Source organism: Takifugu rubripes, chromosome 4, assembly GCF_901000725.2.
Source record: "Takifugu rubripes chromosome 4, fTakRub1.2, whole genome shotgun sequence".
In the NCBI taxonomy this organism is placed as follows: domain Eukaryota; kingdom Metazoa; phylum Chordata; class Actinopteri; order Tetraodontiformes; family Tetraodontidae; genus Takifugu; species Takifugu rubripes.
Window position 1 is genome coordinate 8,307,169 of NC_042288.1, and position 27,564 is coordinate 8,334,732.

Below are 27,564 nucleotides of genomic sequence, written 5' to 3' on the forward strand. Positions count from 1 at the left end.
CTCCTCGTTAATCGGGCTCTTTCTTTTGCACCACTCTTGCTTTGAAAGTTCCCACACTCCATGCTGTCTGAGGCAACATGTGGAGAATCCGACCTTTTCCTCACTCCCTTAGCTTAACAGACCACTTTCTACTCTTAAAACCAACAGCCTGAAATCCAGCAACAATACATGCACCATTAAAATGGAGCAATAATTACAGAAACAAGCCAAAGCCTCCAAAGTGAGAATCTAAAGCCGAGTTAAAACGACAGTGAGTGCAGTGTCAGGTTCTCCTGCCTTTCTTATCTAATGTAAAGCAGAAGTAAAAGCACCTGGTTAGAATAAAAAGGCCCTTGCAAGCAAACGGCAGATAAAGGCTTCACTGTTAAACATTCAGAGGGGGGCCCACAGGGTGAGACACTGGTGCTGTTTCTGTGCATGGAACAGCTTATTGATTAGTTTTTAATTTGTGCTTTTGTGCTGTCTTTTATCATTTGCACCCTCAGACGTGTTAGCGGCGAGCGTTGGCCTCTTGCCCTGGTGGTTCTATCAGCTACGTTATTACCTGTGGCTCAGTGATCTTAAACCTGAACCTGTTGAGAATCTGAGAGGATTATTAACAAACCCCCAGGACCCTCACAGCCTCCCCACCGCATTCTGCTCCTTAATGCCTCAGTAACAGCAACAATTAGCCAGTCCGCTTTATTGGTAGGGTGGCAAAGCTCAGGCCCAGTGGCCCATTACCGGCGAGTGGAGCGGTAATACCATCTGAATGGGGAGTCTGGGGTCCAATTTGGTTTGGATTCCAACCGGCGGAGGCATTTTAAAAGGTACAGCAGATGTGGAGACTGGGAAACAATTAAAAAGTAGATATTGACTGTTTTAATCGTTGCCTTAATTGTGATGGGGAATATTCAGTTTGCTAAAGTAAGATTGGTAACTAGATGTTAAAATAGGCCCCTCTAGCAGGTCAACCATTCAGCGGCGCATTTACAACAGAGGGGAATTAAAGTGCAGTCTACAAACAGTCCAGAACCAGAACAGGACCAGTCCAGAACCAATAAAACATGCAGGAAAGTGTCCAAATGAGGGCAAGAAGTGGAGTGAGGTTATCCGTAGCAGGCTGAAAGTTGGAATCTGACATGATCCGAAGCAGCCATCTCATTAGATGTTGATCAGGTGCACCGGGTGGATGAGATCAACCCCTTCAGGATCACCGGTTTCCAGGTTTCTACAACCTGATGACCTCGACTGTGCATTTTTATCTATGAAGAAATAACGACGAGGTACAAACTAACACGGTGGTCGGACGGTGAGGCGCAGGTGCCTGGTGGCTGATGGGAGAACCCAGACGGGGCTACGCGGCTGCGCATTCAGCTCGATATTTCATGAATAAAATTGGATTTGCTGAAAACAGGCTTGGTCATTGTGGGACTTGAGCTTCTGCGGAAACTTTAAAGCCGCATTCACAGGGAGGGTGACATCATGACGCTGGTAAAATATGTTTAATGAAACTCTCCGTGTCCAACATTGTTCCGGTTGTGGTCAAGTGTAGAAAGTGGCCATGTTTTCCCTCAAAAAGAGGGTTTTGTTCTGGAAGTATCTTGTCCTTATCAGCAGAGGGGATTTCCTGTTTGCGGTCTCGTTAGAATGTATAGCTGGAGAGGTCAGCTTTGGTCTGACGAGGCCACGAACGAGGCCGCGACCGCGACCGCAGCCACTCCAGCAGACGGCCTCCGCAAATGTCACGCTCATTACAACATTAATGCGCTTTACAATGCTTTTGGCCACATACACACAGGGGGACACACACATACACACACCCTGGGACACATGAAGCAGAGGATTGTGTGAGCGCTGCTGTTCTCAGCAGTTTCTCCGGGACTTCCTGTTGTTAGGTCTTGTTTTGGGTTCTCATCCGACGCTCTGGTTAAGAGAGGAGCTTTGTGTTTAGCAGATAACTCTGCCCTCTGGAGATTGAACTTTTCGGCTGTGTGTGCATCTGTTTGTGTGTGTGTGTGTGAGAGAGAGAGAGACCTTGTTCTTTGTTCAAGAGCATCATGATGCACGTTGACCTCTTGTTAGCCTTTGTCCTTCTGGAATCCACAGCTGCCCGTCTTCACTGCTGTTTTACTTCTTGTGATCAAACTCCAGAGAATTTTTGTGCTTCTCCTAAAGCTCTTGTGTCTACATTGTTTTTTGTTTTTGTTTAATCAACTGAGGAAGATGATTTAATGTCTGGACCTGAAGCGTTTGATTTGTGATGAATGAACAGTAGAACTAACAACAAATGCTGCTTTTATGTTCGTTTGCTATGAGATTTTAGGATATATCTTATATTAAATAGGTAACCGCAGTGGTAAAGATGCAGTTTTTAGAAGACAGCCGTCTTTCTTGCTATATGAATCTGGATGTTCGGTATTTAACAGTGCAGCTGTACCCGAGCAGGTCATTCATTCATCATCCTTTATGCCCTTTGGGGTTTAAAACCCCTTTTGCCCCCTGTTCAGAAAACAAAGAGCAATGGTCAGCACAGTGCTCCCAATGCCTTGTGGGTAAAAGAGAACGCACCCTGTTGACCCAACACTATAGAAATGCATATATTAATTAAAAGTAGGTCTCAGCAGCTCTTTAAGGTTGACAGTCTTCTGAATCCCATCTCCCTCTCGCCCCTCCAGTTGTTTCCTGTCTCTCCTACTGGTCGCCGCAGTGGTTTGGAAGGTAAAGCAGACCTGCTGGGCCTCGCGACGCAGAGAGGTAGGACACAACGTATTCGGCGACATGTGCTCGTGTCTCTGACACGGCACATACAGTGGGACCTCTACTTACGTATTGTCTCTACATGTGAAATTTTCAGGTTACGAAGCATCTCAACGGGAAAATATTTCCTCTTGTTACAAAAGAAATTTCAGGATACGAAGGTCAAAAATACGCTCCCGCTGCTACTCGCAGCTCGCGGAGTTTAGCAAACGCACACTTGCTTGTAGCTGCTCTGCCATTGGCTATCGCCTAGCATCTTTCTGTAATCCCATTGGCTAGGAGGGACGTCAATCTGTACATGTTTGTGTGTATCCCAGCGCCGCCTTGGTTTCACTTTTATTTATTGTGGGTGTTCGTACGTTTGTCCATTAGATGGCAGTGTTACCACAAGTGTTAACGTTCGTTGCTAGTAACGGCTAATATAAGATTAGCCTGTAATGAAGTTCATTTTGTTCCTGGAGAGGCCTTGCACTGAATTCCTACATTTATTGTGCGGTAATCTAATTGTAACATGTATTTGTTACATGTTTTGATGCATTTTTATGATTTATAAAAAAACAAAATGTCCGAATTTTTGGGGGCTTGGAACGGATTAGGGCATTTACATGGAAAACGCATCTCTACTTACGTAATTTTCATGTTACGAAACAACTTCTGGAACGAAATTCGTAAGTAGAGGTCCCACTGTACTGGGTGTGTACAGAGTGCATGTAAACGCTTGTTTACCTGATTATTCAGGCTGTGTCCTTCAGTTCTCACGCATTAGCTGTCAGAACTGGCGCCGCACCGAGAATGACAGTAAACAGACACCGGCGCAATTATGAAGAGTGGATTGATGTCACATGTGGAATCTTTCTATTTAATGAACCCCTCCATGTTGGTAAACAGGGCCACCTCCTTAATTAAACCTCGTCGTGAAGTAATTAACTCCGACAAAATGACGCTAAACTAAGTGGAATAGAGTGATATATTATTTAAATTCTCAACGGATGCTGAAGCCTTTTGTATACTCTTAAAGCTTGCTTAACACACTCATGCACACGCGCACACTCACACACACACACACACACACACACACACAAAGCAGGTTGTCAGGTTCTTGGCTTCCGGCTGCCACTGTAACTGTTCTGACTTTGTGCAGGTCGTCCTTTTGGAGAGGCCTCAAATATGGTTGCACCATTTTACAGATATGGTCTTCTCCATTATTTTTTTTCATAGAAAGTGCCGTTTATTTTTATGCCCTGGGCTACATAGTCAAGCTTATGTACAAAAACCTACTTTGACATTATATACTAACGTCAATTTGTGTCATTTGTGGCTATTTTGTTTTTTTTCCTCCATTCTGATTTTTCCATTTTTGCCAGATTTTCAGCTTTTCCATTTTTGCCAGATTTTCAGCTTTTAGACAACATGTTTTCCACTCAGCTTATGTTGACTTCATGTAGTCTGAACAAAAACACAAATTAGACACATCCGGTCACACAGTCAACTTCCCCCTGAGTCTGTCCCTCTGTCTCATATTTAAAAACAGCTTAAAAAGCTACCCCAAACACCTTTTAGCAGAATATTTTTAATAGCTTCGCCTTATTTAATTCCTGAATTAATAAATTAAAAAAAACAAACAAACAGAGGAATGGGAGAAAGGAAGCAACTATACTGTGATCTTTAAAGCAGCTCAAAAAAGCTGAATAAGATTTTTTTTTTCAAATGTGCAATTAATTCTAAGGAGGAATGCTCATCCTGTCTGAAAGACTTGGCATTTGGAAAATGTGATGAGTTAATTTTCGTCACCAGTGACTTCGACTCTCTGACTCTGTTCTTTGGGCTGCCGGAAAAAATGTCATCACTGATTCCGAGCTCTGTAACGAAGTGAGGCGCGAAGCACACCGTGTTAACAAGTGGAGGGAAGTGCCAAAATGTCACCTTTTTCCTTTAGCAGGCTCTTTTTTCATTGTCTCTTGTCTGAACAGCTTTATTAGTTTGGGCTTCAGATTTGAGTGAAATATAGTCAAATATAAGCTTCCTACAGTCTTAAATCAGATCCTTTTTCCACTAAAGTCGAGTTTATATGCTACAAAATGCAACTATGATGGGGTTATCGTTCCAACGCTGTTTGAAAATCCTACCTTAGACTTGTCACCATACATTAGCGGTGCATATAGAGAGGAAGAGAGTAACACACAGATAAATCCTGGCAAGCTGCAATGGTGAAAATATAAAGTAGCTCATTCTACAGTACAAGAGAATCATCTGCTCTCTGCTCTCCTGGGAGTTGGTCTAGTGGGGAACCGTGGCAGGAGGTGAAAATGGGATCTCTTCTCTGTTAATTATGGATCACAACCAGCTTCAGGACTACAGAGAAAACTGTGTATTAATAGAACCACAGATGTATGTTAATTGCTTTCCAGCATTTTTTTTCTTTTTTTGTGTGGAAGGGCAGATCAAATAATCAAAAGCTACTTTGAAATTCTAAAACCCATGCACAAACAAATGCACAATGGCTCTAGTGTACTACAATAGGCCTGGATAAGGGTTTAAACCATTGCAACACCAGTGTCCTACTGTACATCCTGTAGCTGTTGCTGACAGAAGACATGAATTTGTTTTTTACTCCCTGTCGTTGGTTGCTTGCCTCTCACTCTTTGTTCCACTTGTTGGAGCATTTTCTAAGTCACATCACAGACAGACGCTGCCGCATTTACCCGTCTGCCAGAGCTGGTCATCAGCGGGGCCAACTTCCAGACCGGCTTCAGATCTGAGCAGATTACACTGATTTGACTGAAGGATTCTGTTGGCCGACAGCGTCTCCTGACCTCGGGTGCCTTAACTGTTGGGACAGCTGCTTCTTCCTCTCTGATATATTCATTTATTGAACCAAATGTTTTCACTCCTCTTCAGGATGCAGTGAAGGTATTGCGCCATCGCTGTTTTTGCCCTGCGTTTTAATTAAACCTCGGATGCTCCACTCTCAGCTACAGGAGGGTGGCAATTTGCGGCATAATGAAGTAACCTGATTAAAAATGGAGTTTTAGGGCTATTTTGTTTGTTTCAGACTTGTCAGCACTGTAAGCGGGCTTGTGGAGCTAATTAAGCTCCTCTAAATGGCTTTCTGAGGTCTCTTATAGTCTCGTGCCAACTGCCTGATAGTGAGGGAAGGTGCTTAAGTGAATTTCACTGGAAATAAGGTGGGAAATTATCGGGCATCGGGCGAACCGGTAGTGTCCTTTGACAGCAAGTAAACACAAATGGTTAAAGAAAGAATCTTTTAAATTGATTACAGAGGTGATGATTGCTCTCTCCTTGGCGACCATACCCTCCAATCTGCTGCTATAGGGATTAGCTTGTCTGGAACATCGAGTGCCCAAATCTTTGTGTGCGTGCGTGCGCGTGTGTGAGTGTGCACATGAGAATGACTCTGTTTTTCCTCATTTTAGGAATGTGTTAGTGGGGGTTGATGTGTGTTTTTATTTATTTGGCTGGAATTAATCGAGGTGGTAGATTAGCAGAGGTTTAAAGTATGGCTGAGCATCTGTGGATGGGTAAAAAGCAGGGAGACACAATCCTGCATCCACAAATACCGTGTTGCACCATCTACAGTGCTATTAACGTGAAAAAATATGTATATATAATGATGAGCTAGAGGTGAAGCTAAATCTCCTCACTGGTGGCCGCAGGAAACCCTTCCCCCCCACAGGGTTACACTTTATTCAGGCAAAATAATTTCTTGCTTGACAAGAGATAGCTTTTATCATTGCTTTCCGGACCAATAAAATTTTACAGCCTTATTTTGGTGGATGATCACTGTTGTAGCTTTGTTTAGCTATAAAAATTATTTAGAGCGGTTGTGGGAAGCAGAGCCACTGTTAATAACAAAACAAAGGAAGATTAACGTGTTCATTGGCCACGACTTGAATCTTCCGGGAAGGTGTTGATTAAATCTACTTCTAATATCACCATTGCTACATCGGTAGAACTGTGAGCGTTACATGTTTCTATAAACTTTGATTTGTGCATTAGTATAAAATACTTTCCAAGTAAACATTCTGGAATTTTGTTTACTCCTAAATTAGCTTCGTGCTGTACATCAAATGCCTCCATCTTGTCAGAAGATGAAAGATAAAAAGTCCATGATCATCAAGCCTTTTCCAGCAGTGTGTACCACTCACCCACAACCAGAGATTTGCTTTGAATAATTAATTTCAATAATTTTCTTCCAAAAAAAACAGAGGTGAATGCGTACGTGTGCTATATGCATAGAAAACGTTCCATTAGACGGCAGTCAGTGTTTGGGGGAATTTTGTGTAACCGACAGGATTATCAAGCTCAGAGCCGTGGAAACGGTCTCTTTCATGTTCTGTTTATTCACTCCTCCAGAGTCCACATTTTAAAAACATCACATCTCGCCATAAATGCTAATCATGTTAGCGCTGCTATCGGTGTGGCCCAGGTGACCGCCGTCACCGGCAGGGATCGGCGTTGGCTCGGAGGTGTCGGGCGAAGAATTTGACAGCAACCACGCTGCCACCAGCAGACTTCAAACGCACCGTAATGAGTGGAACAGGTGGGATTCTGATTGTGGAGGGAGGAATATTTTGTGAGGGACGCAGCAAGGACATCTCCCTGGAGCCATGTGGTGGTTGAGAAGGTTTTATACGGTTGCGTTTGTCTGTCTGTTCCGCTTAGGATCTTTAGCAGGAGGCGCCGCGGGCCAGCCATCTGTAGTAATATACCTTATCTCCTCTTTTACTACCCTCTCACTTCTCTCGCTGATTCCTATTTTTTCCTCCTGTTTTTTTTTTTTTTTGCTGTTGCTGTCCCAGAAATCTGTCACTGACTTTGCGAGCGACGGCTCACGTTGACTCGGGTTGTCACTTTTATCGATGAATCCTCGGTCGAACCCGACTTTGACTTCTGGACTTTTATTCCACACTTTCTTTGTCCTTGTTTGCGATTTGACCAAAGCTATAATTCACCCTGTCGGAGAGGACGATGGAGTGAATGGGAGGATCAGACGCGAACGAACTTCATCGCATAAGTGTTTGCGTTGTGCGTCGTGTCTGCTCGAGGTTGCAGCATTCGCATGCAGAGCTTCACCCGACGTATCTTCACAAAAACACACACATTTTAAGCTATATGCAAGGCTCACGTTTGCCTCCGTTCACCCTTCAACGTCTCTGTTGACGTCATGAGAAGTGAAGTCGACTGTTGGTTCCTTTTTAGGAAAAAACATTGGGGCAAAACCAGTATTTGCTCAAGCTCTAGCAAACGATACATCATAAATGTTTAGAGATTTATAAGGATTTATTCTGCAGCATCAGTTTGGTGAAGAATGTTGTAGTGCAGGCTCCACAGACATGATCATGCTTTATCTATGCCTCAGTCTGTAGATGCCTAATCAAAGCTGCAGAATGATTTGCACTGAAATGTGATGTTTATTTTAAAGAATGTCTAAACGTCACTGCTACATATGGATGCTGTGGGTGAGTGTTGCGGATCTTTGCAATGACATAATCCCTGTCCTATAATAAGCCAGTGGACTGTGGTGATTCAAATCTGACACACACACCTACACACGCAGCGGCGGCAAACACATGCTGTGCTTGCAGCTTTGCTCGTATATAAATAATAAAATGAAGGGAGCATTAATAAATTTACCTTTTAATCCTGTATCACCACGTATTCCCAGCTGCAGTTGCAGGAGCATCCTTCCGTTTTATGAGAAGGGAAAAATAAAATCAATGCAAAAATGTTAATAGGAGGAACGCTAATCTGAAACCTGTCTGACGCCAACTTCATTTCATGAGAACCAATATCAAGCTAAACATTTCTGCGGTTTTCCAATGACTGAAGCCCATTTTGCTGATGCAGATTAACATCGAACTTTTTCACACTGTGAGCAATAATGTGAGTGAGTGGAAGCTGTAAACTGTGAAGAATATTAACACCAATCCATCCCGCTCTCATGATACGTCAGATTATCACAATGCAGCAGGTAGACATGTTACATTTTTAATCAGCGGAAACATTTTAAAATGACTCTGAACCTTCCTCAATTCTGACTGTTGATTTCAGGATGAGTCCTAATCTTTCTATATTTAAACATTTGCAATCAAAGTGAAAAACACAGGTGCACATGTAAAGGCATGAGCCTCCATTGAGAAGGAGACTGATATAAAATAAGATTGTAATTAACTCCTGCATTCAAAGAATCCCATTATTCTCAGGAAGTTCTCCACCCGCATGCCGTGATTGGAAATAATCAAACGGTCTCACTTTGTTTCCATTAAGGAAGCATTAAGAAGACATCAGAGGCTCTAATGATATCCTCTAAACTGCATTTCCACTCTGGGGCTAAACGCTGTATTCCTGCTGTGTGACCTGGTCAGAGAGTCGCTGAGTGAGCTATAATTTCCTTGTTATTGTTCCACTTCTCACCCTCTGTTTTCATAAGAGCTCCTCCTGAGGCTGTCTGCAGGAGCCGAGCAGAGATTTGCATTCGTCTGTTCAGCTGGGGCTTCCTTTGACTAAAAAGCACATTATACTCTCAAGCACGCACAAGCACTTTTCCTGAAACACACACACTCGAAAGGGCAAACAGGAAAGGTGAATCAACTTTGAAAAGTAGGGAAATGTGATCCCGAAGCTGAAACGTGGTGTGAATTGAGTCCTGCACACGGCCAGCGTGGGCCGAACCCTGGCTCTGTCCAAGGTGCTGAGGGTGAAACGTAAAACTCTCCGTGGTTCACGTCAGGTCAGATTCCTCAGGGTAAAGTTGCTCAAGACAGCAGAGGCAGATGTAAACTGACCCCCGTCGTCTCCGCTTTACACTATAATACACTCCAAGAATGGAGATATTTCTGCGCTGATGCTATTTGCAGTTGGATGGAGAACATTTAGACCTGCAGTCAGTGGAATTGGGTGAACACATCACCTTTGTCCGTCTGTCTCTACAGTAACCAGGGACATACAGCAACAGGCAAGCGCGACCCTCCTACATCCACACAAGTGCTCACAGATGGTCTTCGCTGCCAGGAAGGCAGTTATTGTCTCCAATTAAAGAATGCAGCATTTCTTCCTTTTTCTCTCTTGTTCTTCTGTTGTAAATACTGTATTTGGTCCCTCCACTAAGGCTGACCTACATGTAAGAGAAAAGTAAAACGTCAGTAGGGCGCCAGAACAAGGTCTACAGAGCAGAACCTGTGTTCACATCCAACCAGTCGTGCTCGCGTGCAGCTAATGCTATTTTTCTTCTCTTTGCTCATTGATTCAAAACATTAGGAAACATTGTTTCTTTCCTGAACAGAACTTCAGTTACTCTATTTATGGGAATGTTATTGTGACTAGTTTACAAGAGTGGGGGCCATTTCTGCAGCTGTACCGACCTCCTGGACAGGTCGTATTGAAATACTCCATTAACAAGACACAGGCTGGCTCTCTGCTCGCGGTGTAATATAAACAGGCGCGTTTGATTAAAACTCCAAGTAAACAGAATCAGGCCGCGAGTGGATATTTCTTAAGCTCTTTTGGCAAATAAACAGTTCTTAACTGGATCTGTATGAACAGTTCAAAAGAGACTGGGCAGAGAACTTATGGCTTCAGATGTGACTGGAAAAAGTGCTGACATAGGCATTTATACGGCAGAATTCATCAGGCGGGTAATACCGTGGTGCTGTGTGTCTGATTAGCAGGAGGATCACTCTGGGCGTTACATTTTCTGTCTGTTCTGCCTGAGAGAGTGACGTGACGCGAGTGTCTGACTTCAGGATCTGAATATTTAACCTTTTGGTTAAATGCTTTTGGTTCAGTCTTTCTTCGCCTGAAATAAAGAACAAAATTTGGACAAGGTAGAACCTTCCTCTGCTTCTCCTAAAATCTGTTAAAAGCATCTGTCGTTAATTTACATTGGCTTGATGTATTCTGGTTTTGTCTGGTGCCACTCAGGACTTATTTGAGTCCCACTTTTCTGGCGACCGCGTGAAAAGCTAATGTGTGGAGATGAAGAGCAGCTAAAGAGTGAGCTGTGCAGACTGGTGGAAACATCTCCAGGGGCAAAAAACCACTACAATCAACCAGAGGGAAATGGCATTAACCCCCCATAGGGACACAGGCCTGTGTGTGTGTGTGTGTGTGTGTGTGTGTGTGTGTGTGTGTGTGTGTGTGTGTGTGTGTGTGTGTGTGATGATGGGGTCTGATCAACTTAAACCATTCTCATCCATTACTTTTTGCATCATTAGCTAAAACAGAAAAAAGCGTGTTTGTCTGCTTGGTGTGTGTCCGTACACGCGTTGGTGTCGGCGCTTTCAGACAAATGCACTCTTAATCAAACACTTGAGTTCCTTCTTTCTTTAATTATGTGAGATTTAATGATGCACGCGGCTTTGCTATCTTCATTAAAACAACACTCTTCTTTTATCCTCTCTTTCTGAACTTGGATGAGTCCAACTTTTATCCAATATTTGGCAGGAGGCGGGTCAAGAGACAGTGGAAAAACATAAGTGGCAAAGAGGATTCATTTGTTTTATTGATCATAAATTGCTGTCTGCCTGGGTCAGATCTCCACCAATGGAGAGTTTGACTCTGTAGAAAAGGCTGGTAAAGTGTGTAAAGGGTGTCCAAACCTTAGGGGCTGCAAACCAGACTGGATTTTTCTCCCACCAGGTAGTTGACGTTCCCAGCCGGGATCCTGGTTTTCCCTGGTGAAAGCATTTTTTACCTGGTAGGACAGAAAACCAAGACCCCCCTGATTTAAGTCATTTCCTTAACCTTTTAAAGGTTTTACTACCTTGTTTAACTTGTATCATTACTCTGACAAAGTTGAATTCCTCTATATCATTGTTATTGTTGCATCAAACCAATTATACAAAGTATCAGTTGGCAGATATGAAGACGACAGGCGGCTCTTGGACAAAGGACAGTTGAGGAGAAATGTAAAGAAGGAGCCGTACAGAAAATACTTACCTGTCAGGGTGATTAATGATATGATGAGGCAGCACGAGGAGGAACCTCTCTCGAGCCTCTTTTAGTCTTAAAAAACACACATTTGAATGTGTACACATGTTTATATATACACAATTGTAATTATGTTTTTTTTGTTGTTGTTTCATTTCCAGAGGGTTCACATGTATTTTCATCTTATTCTAATATTCAGCTGCTAGAATAAAATATGCACATTTATCACCCAGCAAGAGCTACTTTGCTGTGAAAGAAGGAAACCGATGTTAAAACGAAGGACCGCTTCACACACTTTAGATATAAATTACCCCTTTTTTTAAACATAATTACATCTGGGTGACAGTAAAAGAAGCCAATTAGGAAACATCATAAAAGGAGGTTATTCGCTGGACATTTACAGTAAATTATATATATGTGTGTGTGTGTGTGTGTGTGTGTGTGTGTGTGTGTGTGTGTGTGTGTGTGTGTGTGTGTGTGTCTATATATATATATATATATATATATGTGTGTGTGTGTGTATGTGTATACATATGTGTGTGTCTATATATATATGTACTGTATATATAATGTCTATTTTACACTGTTGTCCATTTTTACTATTTTATTTTTATCTTTGCAGCTTATATCATTTATTTATGTTTTTTCTTATAAACCCTGCAAAGTGACCTTGAGGGCTCCAAAAGTGCTTCAAATAAATAGAAATATTATTCTATAGTCGGTATGATATCCATAGTAACACAGCACATGACATTTGAAACACCCGACATACTGCTGGTAGTAAAATCTAACTAAAAATCTCACACCTAAACCGAACCTCACTGCGTGTCGTGGCACCTCTCTTGATTACCTTTTCCTTTGCTCACGTCCCTCCTCCCTGTCTCGCCCCTTCGCTGGCGTGATCTCTTTGTTAACAAGCTGCTGCCTCTCATTAAACAGCACTAATCGAACTTTTAATGAAGCTGCTGTGAGGAATTACGGCCCAGGAACACACATTTGCGCATACATTTGCACAAAGACTACAAGACAAAGTCTGAGAGGAGAAATGTCTCATTAGTTCTGTGTAGACGCAATCCGACTTTGTTAGGTTGACCTTTTAGATATGGAGGCAGCCTCGGTTTTTGCATTTCTTGTTGGTTTTTTTCCCCTACATTCTAACTTTTATCCACCTTTATCTTCACAGAACCCTCAGCAACTGCTCTGCCTCTTTATTCACAGTTCTGTCACGTGTTCCACATTCATTTAAGGCTTTACTGTGAAACGGTGGACCTGAAAACTGTTTTGCACCTTGCTTCTGATTTCACATACGGTGGCTGTACTGATTATTGTGAGATCTTCTCTGAGCATCATAATAACAGGCATCCAGTGAGTGTGACTGCTTTGCAAACTGCTTCATTTTAGTGATGTAAAAAACAACTTAAGGGGCTTTTTTTTTGCATTTCATTATCAGGTATGACCTGTATGTAAAACACTGACTTCCTCCTATGGGTCATGTCAGAAATTCCTCCCTGTTTCACAGGCAGTCACTTCTGTCCACAAATATAAATAGCAGCCTCACATCATCGGCTTTAATCACAGCAATCGCGCATGCAGCGCAACGAGTAACACTTCCCACTGTACCTTGGGAAATCCTCCCGCACTTGTACGCCATCTGTTCATGTACATAAAACACAGAGGGGGCAAGGAGGGGAAGGAGCTGTGGAGGAGGGATACAGGTGGGAAGGGAATGTTTTCCATCCAGGTGTTAGTCGGAGAGAAATGGAGCGCAGGAGTAAAAGGGGGGAAAAAAACTCTAAATGAGCTTATTGTTTACTGAACAAAAGGAAAAGTAAGTTAAAACTTTGTTTTGCTTGCATTTATGGGTAAAGCTGAACCACAACATCACAGTTCTCGCATTGACCGCTTTAATAAGGGTTTAATTCTCGTTGTTGCTGGTTTACGTGGCCGACCCGTCCTGCGTGGAGCAAATAATGTAGTAATTTATAATAACAAGCATCATCCAAAATTATAGGCCACAGTTGTACATAGGTCATGTATGATCTACTCAGACTGAGATGTCAGAGTATCAGAGTATCTAAATGCTTTAACTCCTGCACAGATGGCTGTTTATCCCTTGTGTGTGTGTGTGTGTGTGTGTGTGTGTGTGTGTGTGTGTGTGTGTGTGTGTGTGTGTTTGTTTTTTTTAAATGATGATTAATGTCTTATTTTTCCTGTAAGACTCACTCATTACCAGTAAGGAACAGACTGTGATGTGTGCCTTCCTACAATCTGCCCCCCTGCTGACTTTGCCTATTCATCCTGAGTAATTTCCTCACCTCACTACGTTCATAATTATAAGTCAGCGCTGCCAATATTAGTGTTTCAAAACAAACAACCCCCCCGCCCCCCACCACACACACACACACACACACACACACACACACACACACTCTCTCTCTCTCTCTCTCTCTCTCTCGGCTCAGCCTTGACGGACTAAATACTGTTCCTTTCTTTTTGTTAGCTCGAGCTTATTAACATCTCAGCCGTCGCGCCTTCCAAGAGCTAACCTGCAGATGATAACTGATAAACACAACTGGTGTCCACAGAAAAATCACAAACGACGCCGTCTGTATAAGGACGCGTCTTTATTAGAAAGATTAGCTGCACGGGCATGTTGTGATTATATAATATCTGTAGTAATAGTGAAATAACACCATTTGTGAGATGACATCACACAGGATGAAACAAATAATGAGGCTCACTGCTACATTTCCATTCATGCATTTATTCATGAAACGCACGGTTTGCATTATTGCTAGTGGTGAAATGCATTTGCTTTTTAATGTGATGGATGGTTGATACTGAGAACAAATGAATGTTTGGACTTCCGCAGTGGCGCCACAGCAACCGGTAAAAATATATCTGCCATTGTAATTCTAAAGACTGACAGCCTTGAACCCAACCTTACCTTATTTTAACATGTTTTCATTGTATAAATGATTTCATTTGACAAACCTGCCTAAAATATGCGCACATGAATTATGACTGAAGCTTTGTTGTGCATTAATTTCACCTTCAAGTGGATTTTTCATTATTTAACTGTTCACTTAGCTGGAATTCCTCAACACCCTTGAGAATAGAGCCTAGTTGCAAGGAATTTCTTCGAGGGTTCCCATGCAGTCCAATAATTCACAACAAAAGCCCCATGTTTTATTGGCCCATGCTGGGGGTAATCTCTTCGCCTTTACTATCACATCTTCTCCATGGTTACCACTCTGCCCTCTCAGTTATGAGCTGGAGTACCTTTTTTGCGAGCGCGGGATCATAACAGGCCTCATTCGGTCTGGCTTGCCTCGTTATGGATCGTGATCGTGAAGCTTGTGATCCATGCTTTGTTATCTGTCTTGTAAGAGTGGGTGGTGGGCTGGAGCATTCCCATCTCATCGCTCGGAGTTTGGTATTTGAGCAGGGACAGGTCCATATAATGTAATGGTGCCTGCATAAAACTGGAATTAGTATAGCTGAAGCATTCGGTCATCTTGTTTGTTTGCCGGTGTGCAGATCCAGCAGTGGATCTAATTTTTAAAGTGATTGCAGCTGAATCTCACATGCTCAGAGAGACATCGAGTAGCTCCTTGTCCAGGAACCAATCAAATCAATGAGCGAGGCTTCAGGAGGACAGCTTGCTCCTCATCGGTCAATGACCCAGTCACAAATAAAGCCTTTGTCCTTCTATCAGAAGAGTCTGCCCATCCAGAGAGCCCCATTCACTCACTAAGATATGATAAAATACGATCATTCATTATTGTCTTGGACCAAACAGTCACACGACGCCTCCCAAGTGTCGGGAGCCCAGTCTCACCCTTAAATGTCAAATAATGACACGTGCTTAGTTGCCACGAAAGGGTCAATACGATGGAAAAGGTACCAGCTTTGCATCAGTTTTAAATGTCGTCCACACAGTTTGTGAGGAGGTGCTTCACGAGCCCTTTGTCACCACAAGTTGTTAAATAATGACACATTGGTGTAAATGTCAGGTTGTTTTTAGTCCCCTCGCCATGCACGTCCGATACGTTGTGTTGCATAATGACGTCATGGAGGGTTTGCATTTATGTTCTGTTTGGGAAAATGCCAGAATATTCCCTCTGTTCACTTTAGTCGCGTGAGCCGGAAACCTTCACGAGCTTAATTATCCATGTTTGAACTGAGAACGTGAGGCAGCAAAGCTTTTCGGCGTAACTATCAGAGGATATTTTAAAGTTTCAACTGTTTATCTCAAGCCCTTATCATCTCCTCCCCATCAGAGACTGCTCCTCACCTTCCCCCCCCATAAAATATAGAACTGTAGCTCGTTCAACACTCCTCCTTGTTCTCCTTCTTCTCTTCCCTCTTTCACGAGCTCTATAGTATTTGCTCCTTGAGCTCTGTGTGATGTGAAGTGTTTCCCTCACAGCGCAGATCTACCCTCCTTCCTGCTTTCTCTTTTCTTGACAGCCATCTTGGCCCAAAAGTCACCCGTATTTGCCTTGTGAGATGGCAGATACACACATTTAGACTGCACAGAAGACTTGTTTTTTTTATTTTGTAATTTGTCCGTTTTTTAATGTGGCACTTTCAGGGTTCCTTATTCTTAAACATGCTTTGAATTGACTGAAACCATCCAGATAATTTACAGAGGGAAGTTCTAATTGGGCTTTAAAGTGTGACGGCATGGGCTTGGGTTCGCGTTGGGTTCAATAGCACAAAATCAGGACATCCAAAGGTCTGAAAACTGAGTCAGGAGAACAAAGTAGGTCGAAACAAACTGATTTTATTTTCTTATATGAGCAGCAAAAGTAGGCAGGTTGGAAATCTTTTCAATCAAGGTTTCAGTCGTCCATCCTCTGTTTTGGTACAGCGGAGCGAATCAATAATTTTGTGATTATTATAGAGCACAGGAATGGGAGATAAAAATCTGCTCATATAATGAGCCTCAGCTCACATGCTGCGGGGCAAGAAAATAATAAGAAATAAAACAGCGCACACAAAGAGTCCCGCGGATGCTTTCATCTCATCATCAACCTACATCTCACCTGGAAAGTTCGCGAGCAAGACTTTCTATTAATAATACTGTCAAGGTGCAAACAAATGAATAAACAAATAAACCAGGTTTGGTTAACACATTATACATGATTCTTACTCATTTATAATCAGGTTGCCACCTAGTTGTAAATGAAAATAAAGTAATTTAAGTAATGTAGCTAAAGTAGTCAATGAGTACCTATGATGACTAACTGGAGCTAGCTGTAATATTGACCTGGTGTTTTATTTTTTTCCTTTTTTGAAATCACGTGTGTGTAAACAGAGACTCGTACAGATGCACGATCAGCTCTTGTTCACAGGTCTGATGGGGCGTACTCACTAATGCCTTTATCCGGAATACTTAAGCTTTATGGCAATCAGTAATAGTGCTGTGCTGGCTGGTTTATTGGCAAAACTTCCCTCATTCTGCTCTTTGCCTTCTTCGCCCTCCCTCTGCCTCTGTCTCCTTCGGAACATGTTTATTCCGACATTATTGACTCCTTCCTCTCTGCCAACATCTCCTCCTGGAGGCCCAACAGCTCATCCCCAGAAGCTGCTGGGTTTTTCATTTCCACATTTGGTGCGCGGCTCTGAAGCCCGGCCCAGCAGGTACCTCGCCGCTGCGCTGGAAAGTGTAATGCCGTGCGCGTGCACACCCACGCATGCTAATATCGATCGGGGATTGATTGACTGGCTCCTCGTTACAGAGATGCAGCGATGAGGTCGGCGGTCTGGCCGCTGAAGTTGCTGACTCCGTTTATCACGTTCAGAAATGGCGTTAACTTACACACACTTGCTCAAAGAGGAGAAAGCTGATGAGGCGTGTATCAGCTAACTGTGGCCGTTTTAAAAGAGGAGGGGCCATGCTTGAACCGGGTCAGACTGGTGGAATTGTGCAGGCAGGAAGGAGAAGTGAACCAGATGTTAAGGTAAAAGATAGAGATGATGATAGATGCACAACATAAACCTTACAGGAATACCCAGAAAGCTTTGGTTGTCTAGTAATATTATAGGAGCCACAGTAGGTCCGCCCTCCTGTTGTCTGTGTGACCCTCCATCAGGCCTTGAAATTTCATTTTCCATGTATAAATATAATAAAGCTGCTTCTTCCTCATCCATACATGTGGGCAGATGAAAGTGGAAACATAACCCTCAAGAAATCCTACCTGTTTGGAAAAATGCACCAACTTGTCTCAGTTTTCTCACTTTTTGCGTCAGAAAGTGAATGAAATCATATACGACACCAAATTAGACGCAGAATGATTAAAGATCTCCTCCGATTATGAAAGTGTAATGCTCTCATTATAGAGGTTGGCCAGCTCATTAACGGACAATCAGAGATGCTCTCGTTAAGCTCTGGGTTCACAACCTCAGACCCATCCTCCGCCTCTCTCAGATCACTGTGTTGACGGAATCTAATTGGACACGAGACGGGAAGTGGCAGCCGCTGCCGCGTGGGCTGGCAGTGAATAGAGCCGGCCAATCGGACGGGCCTGAGATAATGACTTTGATCGCTGGTGCAGGTGGGAATTGATGAATGTTAATCTGACATTCAATTAGGTTTTACAGGTGAGGTGACAGAAGCTACAGACGTTCGCTCATATGCAGCAGCCACACCATCGATAACACGAGCCCATTTATGGCGATGGTCTCCGGGGCGCTGGAGACAGATGGGACAATGGTGGTGACGGGACAAACCACTAAATGAACTGAACAGCGCTTCCAAGAGATGACAAGTAGAAGTTGGAGCGGTTATGGAGTTTCGTGTTTCTGCGTGATCAAAAAGATTCAGTGTTACAAGAATTCTCATTCAAATGTATATTATAGGTTTATTGCGAACCAAAAAATTGGTACCCCCTGAAACTTGAGCTTCTTTTGTAGCCTTTCCAGTCACTATTAAAATCCCCAGAATGCACTTTTGGTAAATCTGACTTCTGTGAGGTGTGTGTGTCTCCAACGCTTATCTCTCACGCATGTTTAAGGTGGTGCGTGGTGCTCACACACATTTGTCAAACATGTTGACGTGTTAGGTGCAGCAGATTAACTCCAGCTGCTGTTGTGTGTGTGTGTGTGTGTGTGTGGTGGCCCGTGGAGAATGGGAATGGATGGTGGTTGCTGGAGTGATGAGGGCTAATGTGATGGGATTTAATGGATGACCCTTGAAAATGTCCCACTTTCCTTTCTTCTCCCTCTGATTAGTCAAGCAGGTCACCGCAGTGTTGCAATCACCATCAGATTTGACGAAAAGAGAGCCGGACGGAGCGATAATCAGCGACGTTTCATTAGTCCACATTTCCCTGTGATGTGACACTTTAGAACCACCTTGCAGCTATTTTGCTGCGTGATTGCTCAGTGTTTAGTCTGGTCACATTCACGTGCAGACAAGCGCCGTCCACGTCCAGCGTCTCGTGTACTTTCAGTGTCAAGCTGGGTTTTTTTATTAGCTGTGATTAAAGGGCGTGTTTATAACCCTTGGCATGCATCGTGAGGTTTTTAGCTAAATATTCCCATATATCATTTCCTGCGTTATTTCTGCCGATATAACATCGTCTTTTGGAAAATTCTGACTCAGCCACATTAAAATGAAGCGATGCGTCCGCTTCAGTCTCGTCCCATCACATAAAGTCCCATTCCACAAGTCGGTTTTATATGATTTGGACTAATTTTCTCTTGGCGGTGTGATATTTCTGTCACTTTTTCCTCTTTCATTTGTCCTTTTCTTCCCAGTAATTGCCGACTTGTTGGCCTTAAATGAGATTTAACACACATGCAGTGTTCAGAGTAAAAGCTTGATGTCACACCATCTTCACAGGTTTTTCTTTCTCCTTCTCTTGTCTCACGGGATGTTCTAATTAGAAATTCAACCACTGTAAATGTGACAGTCAGTAACACCCATTTCTTTCTAGCTTGGTGCTCCTTATGGGCCTTGAATTTTTTTACACATTTTCACGTTCCCACACACACACACATGCACACACACATAAATTCTTGATTAATTAGCAGCATTAAATTTGGAAATCCACATTACAATAGTACAAATACTAATTGATGCAGATACAGACATATGTATACTTCTAAAAACACATTTAAATGTTCCCTAAATAGCTCAAAACAACATGCTAGGTGTCCATGTGATGTTCTTCCAGTCCAGGGGATGTTTGAAACCGGCGAACTCTATCGAGACAGTGATATACGTGTTCTTGTTTCGCTAGTTCAGATCCCGCCTGCCATGTTGAGCCAGGGGAGGATCGTCACCTGCAGGAAAACATGCAGGAAATGAGATTTGTTATCTCCCCCCGCCTGTGGCCCCAGTGGCATACTAATGCGCGAGGCTGAAGTGGCGAGCTTCCCCGCACACATGCAGGGTTTCAGCACACGTGCCGGATAAATTTGGCTTTTTTGTCCCAAGTTTTATGATGCAGATCTAGAAGTTTACCCGTGTGTGTCCTTTGTGAAGCGGCTGAATTGAGCCAAACAGGAGGACCAGGAGCGTCTCTACGGACGCTGCCATTGAACTCAGATCTTCGATAGCTAATATCATATTTACGCCCGGAAACAAAGCTGGAAATCCGGTCTGTCTCGATTCACGGCACAGGGCTACAAAGTCCGCGCAATGAGGAAACAATCGAGTGCTTATCTGTATCGATGGCTGGTGTATGAATGCACGCGTCCGTCAGGGTTGTGAGATGAAGAAGCGTTTGTTTTTTGTGTGGTCTGTTTATTTGTTCCGGTCCTGGTCCGTCTAATGCGATGAATAAAATGAGATAGTCTCTGTCACTGGGGGCAAGTCTCATGCCAAGGTCTCCTCCTCGTCATTCGAGAACATGCTATCGACCGAGTGTTGCGTGTCAGCAGCAGTCAATACGGCCTCCAAACTTTAATGGGATGAGAGTGTGTAAATATTTTAATGCAAATTAGCCGCTGCTGCCAACTCTGTCATCCCGACTGCAGACATTGACAAAAGCGTCGACGTTGGCCTGTTTGGGAAGCTTCTTGCAAGCTTCTTGTATCTTGTAAAGCTCCGACGCTGAAACAATAGCTCGGCATTGTAGCCGCGGCAATGTTGTTACGTTGACATTAGTAACGCCGTTAGTCCTACAGTGTAAGCAATATCAATAAAACCAGGAATTGTTCCGGTGGAATGTATTCAACGGTCGCTTCACGGTGATTTGAGGACTGTTAATAAGAGTTTATGCGCCCTCTCCAGAGTTGCTGTTTCCCGTGTACATCTGATTAAAACATTAATCAGGCCCCCACTCACAGCCCACTGTGGCATTGATTAAACCATCTAAAGTTAGAGACAGACTCAGGATGCATGGCTGCTGATGTCGTTGCACTTCCACGTGTCAGATACAGGCGATAAACTCGGTGGTGGAAAGTGTGTTGAGCAGTTTTACAAGCGTTTGAGTCAGATTTGCGGTCGGGATTGTGGCGTCCAGGCCCACAAAGCCCGTTTCTCCTTCGCAAGGCTTTGTTGCTTAGTTCCACATCGATAGAAGTGATTTGTTTTTCAGCATTTTTGACTGAAACAAAAAGAGTTTTTATTATTTCCACGTTCATGAGGAATTATTTGAGGGCTTTTTGAACCTGAGATGTGACTGACAGGCAGGCTTCCCTTGAATGTGGCAACATTATCTTTAGTGAGACCTGCTTATACAAGGATTTACCAGTTTATTTACAGGATCCCAACCTGATTATTAATATGTCGAGGTTCTAGTAGCTCTTGGTTAAAGAATGTCGACTAACTTGACCTTAATTCCGGGTATCTATTGTCTCACAGCTGATGGATCATGACTTTTGTTGCACCACTATTTGGACACACAATTTCACCCTAATTGCTGTTATTGTTGTTGTGGCTGCAATATTTTGAACATTTTAGTGTCTTTAAATGCACCTCAGCAGAAATAAAGCTTTGGCACACACACACACACACACACACACACACACACACACACACACACACACACACACACACGCGCACACACACACACACACACACACACACACACACACACACACACACACACAGCTGCAGAGGCGTTGACTTTGTCATAGGCTGCTGTAACACAACTGAACATTTAATTGCGGCCTTACTAGCCCCATACCCCATTTTCATGTTGTAAAACAATAATTTGCTCTGGATTACAAAGGAAAGCAGCAAATTACAGATCATTTAAACAGCATTTTTTAAAAATGGGATGTTTTTGCTTGCAGGTGCAGCATGGGGATTTAGAAGCACAATTGTTGTAACACCTAGCTTGAGTTTTAGTATAATTTACTTCATGTACTTTTCCCGTCCTTTTAACTGAAGATCACATTTATGTTTTCTGATACATTTTACAGCAGCAAGGTAGACATTTTATTCTATTCTTGTCTGGATTTACGCAAAGAGTTGCAGTATATAGAGAAAAAAGATGGGTTGCTCTTACTTCTTGTTTTTATAGCAAGTCCTTACACCCGTGGTTGTCGTGATACTCGGGTTCCTTTTTGTGATCCAGTTGATGTTGTTTACAGCAGCTATACTTGTTAACAGCACAGCAAATTTAATTAGCTGTTTTATGGCAGATTTACAGCCCAATACACTGAAAGAGAATATGGCTGCTGTCTTGTCCTTATTAGCAACTCAAGGACTTGTCAACAAGGCCATTAAACAAATAACCTATGCATGAGTATACACATAGGTGGACTGTGATAAAAAACTTCTCGCTCAAACATAACAGAGATACCGTACATACATTACAAGGAGCACCCCGTACATACACACAATTACTGGACTTTACACAGTACGGTTGTGGCTCAACTAAGCTGTTTAATTGGTGTATTGTCTTTGTAAACATGTTTAAGAGTGTAATGTCACGTCCGCTAGAATGCTTTAGGGATTTGCATTCTTACGGCTTGTTTTTAATGGGCCTTTTCCAGTTGACCTACGACATCGCACAGACCACAAAGAGCAAGCTAGCAAAGTAGCAACCCGGAGGTCAACTGGCATGGCAACTGACAACACTGTGAATTTGTTCATAGAGCACATTCTGTCTGTTCTACTTTTTCATCCCCAATCTTACCTGTAAACTCTTATAAATCTGAGATGACACCAGCAGGAGGATAACAACGAAGCTAGCAAGCAGACACTGTCATCCGAGCAGCGGAACAGTGACAGCTAACAAGAGAAGACATCACATTAGCCGTCATGGCAGCGCTCTGGCTGCTGCTGCGGCTGCTGGAGTGCTCGTGCGCCTGTGTTGCTACAGGTGTAATATTCATTCATGCTTAAAGAGCCTGACACTAGCGAGTGAGCAGCTGGCGGCGCACCAGCACAACACCTCACAGCTGGTTAATGTCAGTGTGTGCAGCATGAGAGGACACAGGCTTGAGGGAGTTTTGATTCACAGAGTGCTAACAGGGAGTGGAGGACACGGATATTTCCGAATAGTTTTATTTCACACAACTGAATTCACGTTTACTCTAAAACCCCGTATTACTACTGTGTTTCTGTTGATTTTGGTGCTTCATTCATCCATTCTATGAATTAAAAATGTGTTTTGTACTTTTTCCCCCTGTGTGTCTCTTACTCTATAGCAGCTGATGAGGGAGCGACAGCAGATGGCCAGTCGTCCTTTTGCATCGGTTGCTGTCGCTCTGGATGCGGGAAGTGACCGCGAGGAGCTGCTACAGGTCAGAACACAGCACAGACACGCAACCATACATGACAGCAACAACCAACATCCAAAGAAGAGACTCGGGAACATTTGTGTTTTTTAGTCCATTTCAGTGGTGTGTTTCATTTAAAATGTCCCTTTTTGGCTCAGACATGAATCTAAAAATAGAAGGGAAAGAACTAATTGAACAAGGCCGCCAACAAGATGATGCATGAAAATGGCAAACTTGGCCTTTTTTCTCGCTACAGCTCATATTTTTGAATGCTGCCACTAATAGTCCGCAAAAATAAGGCAGGATTCTTCAGACACAACATTGGCTGTGTGCCTCAGCCGTCAGATGCTGAAATGAACTTCAGAACAACACTCCAGGAACAGTTCATCATTATGTTTGTGTCTGTATGTTGTAGCTCAAAAGGAGCAGATGATGTGGATTCATGCTGGCTGTACAATCTTCAGGGCTGAGAAGGTTGTTTCTACTTCATAAGGGTTTAAAGGGGTTAACAGGAATCCTGGGTACATAATGCTCTGCTATGAGGTGCATGAAGGTCACAGTCTGATGCAGCTCGGTGGAGACTCTTCATCGCCACTACAGCCAGAGATCATATCCTTGAATATGGCACACGCTGCTGCAGATAAGAAGTAACCTTGGAAGTCGGATATCCATTGAAATTGGTTTGAATATGTGCCAAGAACCAGACAATAGAATGAACGCCGTCCGTTCCAAGGACGTGTCTTTGTTGTCAATTTTGTAATAATCCCGGTGTGTCCCTTAATGTATGAACTGAGGTTGAAGAATACAAGCCAGGCTTTGGGCTAAATCTGCAATCCAGCAAAAGGGAGGGAAAAAAATCATAATTTGACAAGCGGTAAATCCGAATCAGGACCTGCTTGTTTGAAATGCCGAGGAAGTGTGGATACAGCTCGCCCAGAAAGACCTCCACATCCCACCTCTGGAAACCGCTGATGCTAACGAGGGTGGACGGCTGAGGGGAGGGAGTGCAGTTTGTTTTAATAGCACATTTTTGACTTTGCTGGTGGGTGAGAACAAGGCTTTTTGAGGTCCCACTTCACCTTCAGCCACCCGTCCTGAAGGGCTGTCGCGAGGCCCTGTGGACGTTCAAGAGCGCGACTGGCTCGGCTCTTGTGCTAAAAGATTGCAGAGAACATTTGAGCGGACGAGTAACCACTACATCCGATGTGTCCTCCTGAGAGGGAGGAGCAGGCGGCTGTTCCAACTTCTGTCCACTGTGTTGCAACGATCCAGTCACGTGATTTACAGGGCAGCTGAGCAGGCTTCTGCTCTGCAAACTTCCACTAGGTCGAGCCTTTAATATATTTGAGACTGTGTGATGCAAACATAGTTTAGTTGTCACGGCTAAATTAGCACACTCTAAAGGGTGTGTGTACCGGTGACCTGTCAGGGGTGTATTCCTCACCCAGTGACTGATGCCGTGGACTCCAGTACACCTGTGACCTTTTGGAATAAATAAGGATTAAATAAGATCAATTTGAGCTCTTGTAGCAACCGATGTTACATGAGATTTCCTTACAAGAGGTCAACAAGGTGGCACTTTAGCACCAAACACAGAGAAAACTGAGCCACCAAATGTTTTTCGCTAGCATCCCATTAGCCTAGCACATCCAGGTCCTGAGAATTTTCAATTTTTTTTTTTTTTTTGTAATTTTACCTTTAACAGCCCACTAACAGTGTGCTAAAGCTTCCTGTCACTACAAAGTTGAAGGCTATGGAAACAATGGTTTAAAGACTGCAAGGACATACAAATTAACTGGTTTTAGTGCTGTCATGACCGGACTGGGGTGGGTTCAGCTGTGTTCCTGTGGAAAGCTCTTCTTTTATCAATGCCTCACCTGAAGGTGAAAGACATTAGGGCAGAACACTGAGGTTAATTACACCACATCTGCTTCACACATGAGCATAATTGTGTAACGAACATGGTAAAGGGGACATTGCCAATGCTCCCCTGTATTATGTTGGCCTGCCTGCAGTGGATGGAGGGCAGTAAAACAAATGCAACCCTCATCGTCACGTTTCATGCTGTGGTTACAACAGAAGACCTGCAGGGTCCAAACTGAGCATGCACCTTTTGCCTTCACTCTAACACGACAAATTATCCAAAGTACAACACTATCTTTACTACATTTTCCAAATAAATGTCCTTAATTAATTCCACATCGGAGAAATCTGCTCATTCACTCCAGTGGAGGAAGTAAATCCGTCCATCAGAGTCTTGATTTAAGCTATATCTTTGTCTCTCGTGTAGAAGGTAACTACCTTTTGGCTTTTTGACTTCTTTAATGTGGACTGCAGGACTTGTCGTCCTTCTAAGCTTCCTAACAGCATTTATCAACATAAATCGACGTTTGCCCCTCATCCACAGACCGCTGCCGCCTCATTGCGAAGCCGCTGAGATAACGCGAGCATAAGCGCCTCCACCTGGGAAATGCGGAAACCACCTTGCTGCGATTAATGACGTCCCTCGATCAATTCCTACCACGTGTTCCGATGTACTGTATCGATTCTTCAGCTGTGAAGGTGTGTTTTGCCCCAGGAGGGAGTGTTTGAGAGGGTGGGAGGGGTGAATGGGAGTTGGGAGAAAGACAAAGATAAGGAATATTCATGACATCTGGGAGTGATGTTTGGGTAAATACTGATTTAGACCCACATGTGCACACACGCTGACACACACAGACACACACATGCGCGCCAGACCTTATCAGATAACACAAAAGCTTCTTTCACGCAGACGAAAAATGAGAAAAAGCACAAACACTCACTGAAAAGCGCGCTCCTTTGCATTCATCACAGACAATCGCCTGCGCACCCCTCTGGTTTACTTTGGCATCCGTCACCTGTGGTTCTCTCCAAGCGTCTCCCATCTGAAAGGCATCTCGGCGCCCTCTCCCACACAAACAGAAGCAGAGAGGGACGTTATTAACTCGATAAGTCAAGCTGCTGTCACGCTAACGAGGCTAAAACAAACCCATTCCTCTTAATGGGCTATATGCACTTTCACAAAAGGCTCCTTTTATTTAGCATCTTCTCTTGATAAAAAGAAAACAAATTGCATCATGAGAGTTAGCACACATATATTCGGGACTTTTTAACCATTGTTGTTCCAGCCCGTGAGGAAAACGTGGTACCTTTTGGGTTTTTCACCAGCTAATTTACAAAGATGTTGATTCCAACATATACAAATCTTACATTTCTGCATGTCCTGACTGGTTGTGTTGAGAGAATGCAACACCTGTGTGTACCGGCGGCCTTTGACTTTGTGAAACGGGAAAAAAAACATTCCAGGCAGTTGTGAAACGACCTTCTGATTCAATCGGACTGAAGTCAGAATTCTTCGTGTGCGTAAATGATACTGCCTTACAGAAACTGATCGCATTGGTCTTTTACAGCATGTAAACAAGCACCATTTCTTTCCCCAAACTGCTGAACAGCCAGAAATATGTTCCAAGGCTGTCAGACTAGCTGTGTTTAAACTCCCGTCTCTTTCTTCCTCTGCAGCCGAGGACCTGAGGAGGTGGTTTTAATACGGAAATATGGCTGATTTTCAGGTTAACTGCTTTTTAAAGCATCTTTTATCACCAAGTATGTCTCTTTGTTCGCGACGACGTCTCCTTGTCTGCGCTACCACATGGCAAATTACATACTGGATTTCCTCACCAGAACTGTGAAAAAATGTTGTTTTTTTAATTTAATTTTATAGTAATTTTAAGCATCATGCCTTTTAAACAACATCTATGGATTTTTTTTACACACCTGTACTTGATCCATAGTGGCAGTTTCACACTTTAATGCACATTTATTAAGTTTATACTAACATTTTTCTTCAGTCGCCTCCTCTTGGATAAAATAATAAATGACAAATGCATTGATTTTTACGGTCTGGAGTGTAGATCCTCTTGTCCCGGTGCTTTCTGAGCATATATAAATGGCTCTATATATTGTGTATGAATGTGTAAAGATCCCAAGCAGTATCTTCGTGGAGCTGATTTCTAACGAAGAGAATGTAATGGCAAGGTTTAGTATGAACCATTCTGTCTTTGTAAAAGATTACATTTAAACAAACTGAACAGCTTCAGATAGTTTCTCCCTCAGGAGCGAGTCAGTGAAAGAACAGTGGGCTCCGTGCGTACCGTGAGTGGTGCTCTG

The 27,564-nt window shown here is 43.2% G+C and overlaps 1 protein-coding gene across 7 annotated transcripts in view; it reads left to right on the top strand.

Annotated features, from left to right (window-relative positions):
* The window catches only part of atrnl1a (attractin-like 1a), a 104,369-nt gene that overhangs the window by 61,672 nt on the left and 15,133 nt on the right, over positions 1-27,564 (top strand). For 5 of the 7 annotated variants that reach the window (XM_029835533.1, XM_029835534.1, XM_029835531.1 and 2 more), the window contains 2 exons: positions 2,658-2,736; positions 23,305-23,400. In XM_029835533.1, coding sequence (XP_029691393.1) covers positions 2,658-2,736; positions 23,305-23,400 — 175 coding nt within the window. Of the gene's footprint in view, positions 1-2,657; positions 2,737-23,304; positions 23,401-27,564 lie in introns of those variants that run through there. The other 2 variants (XM_029835532.1, XM_029835536.1) reach the window with 2 other exon arrangements.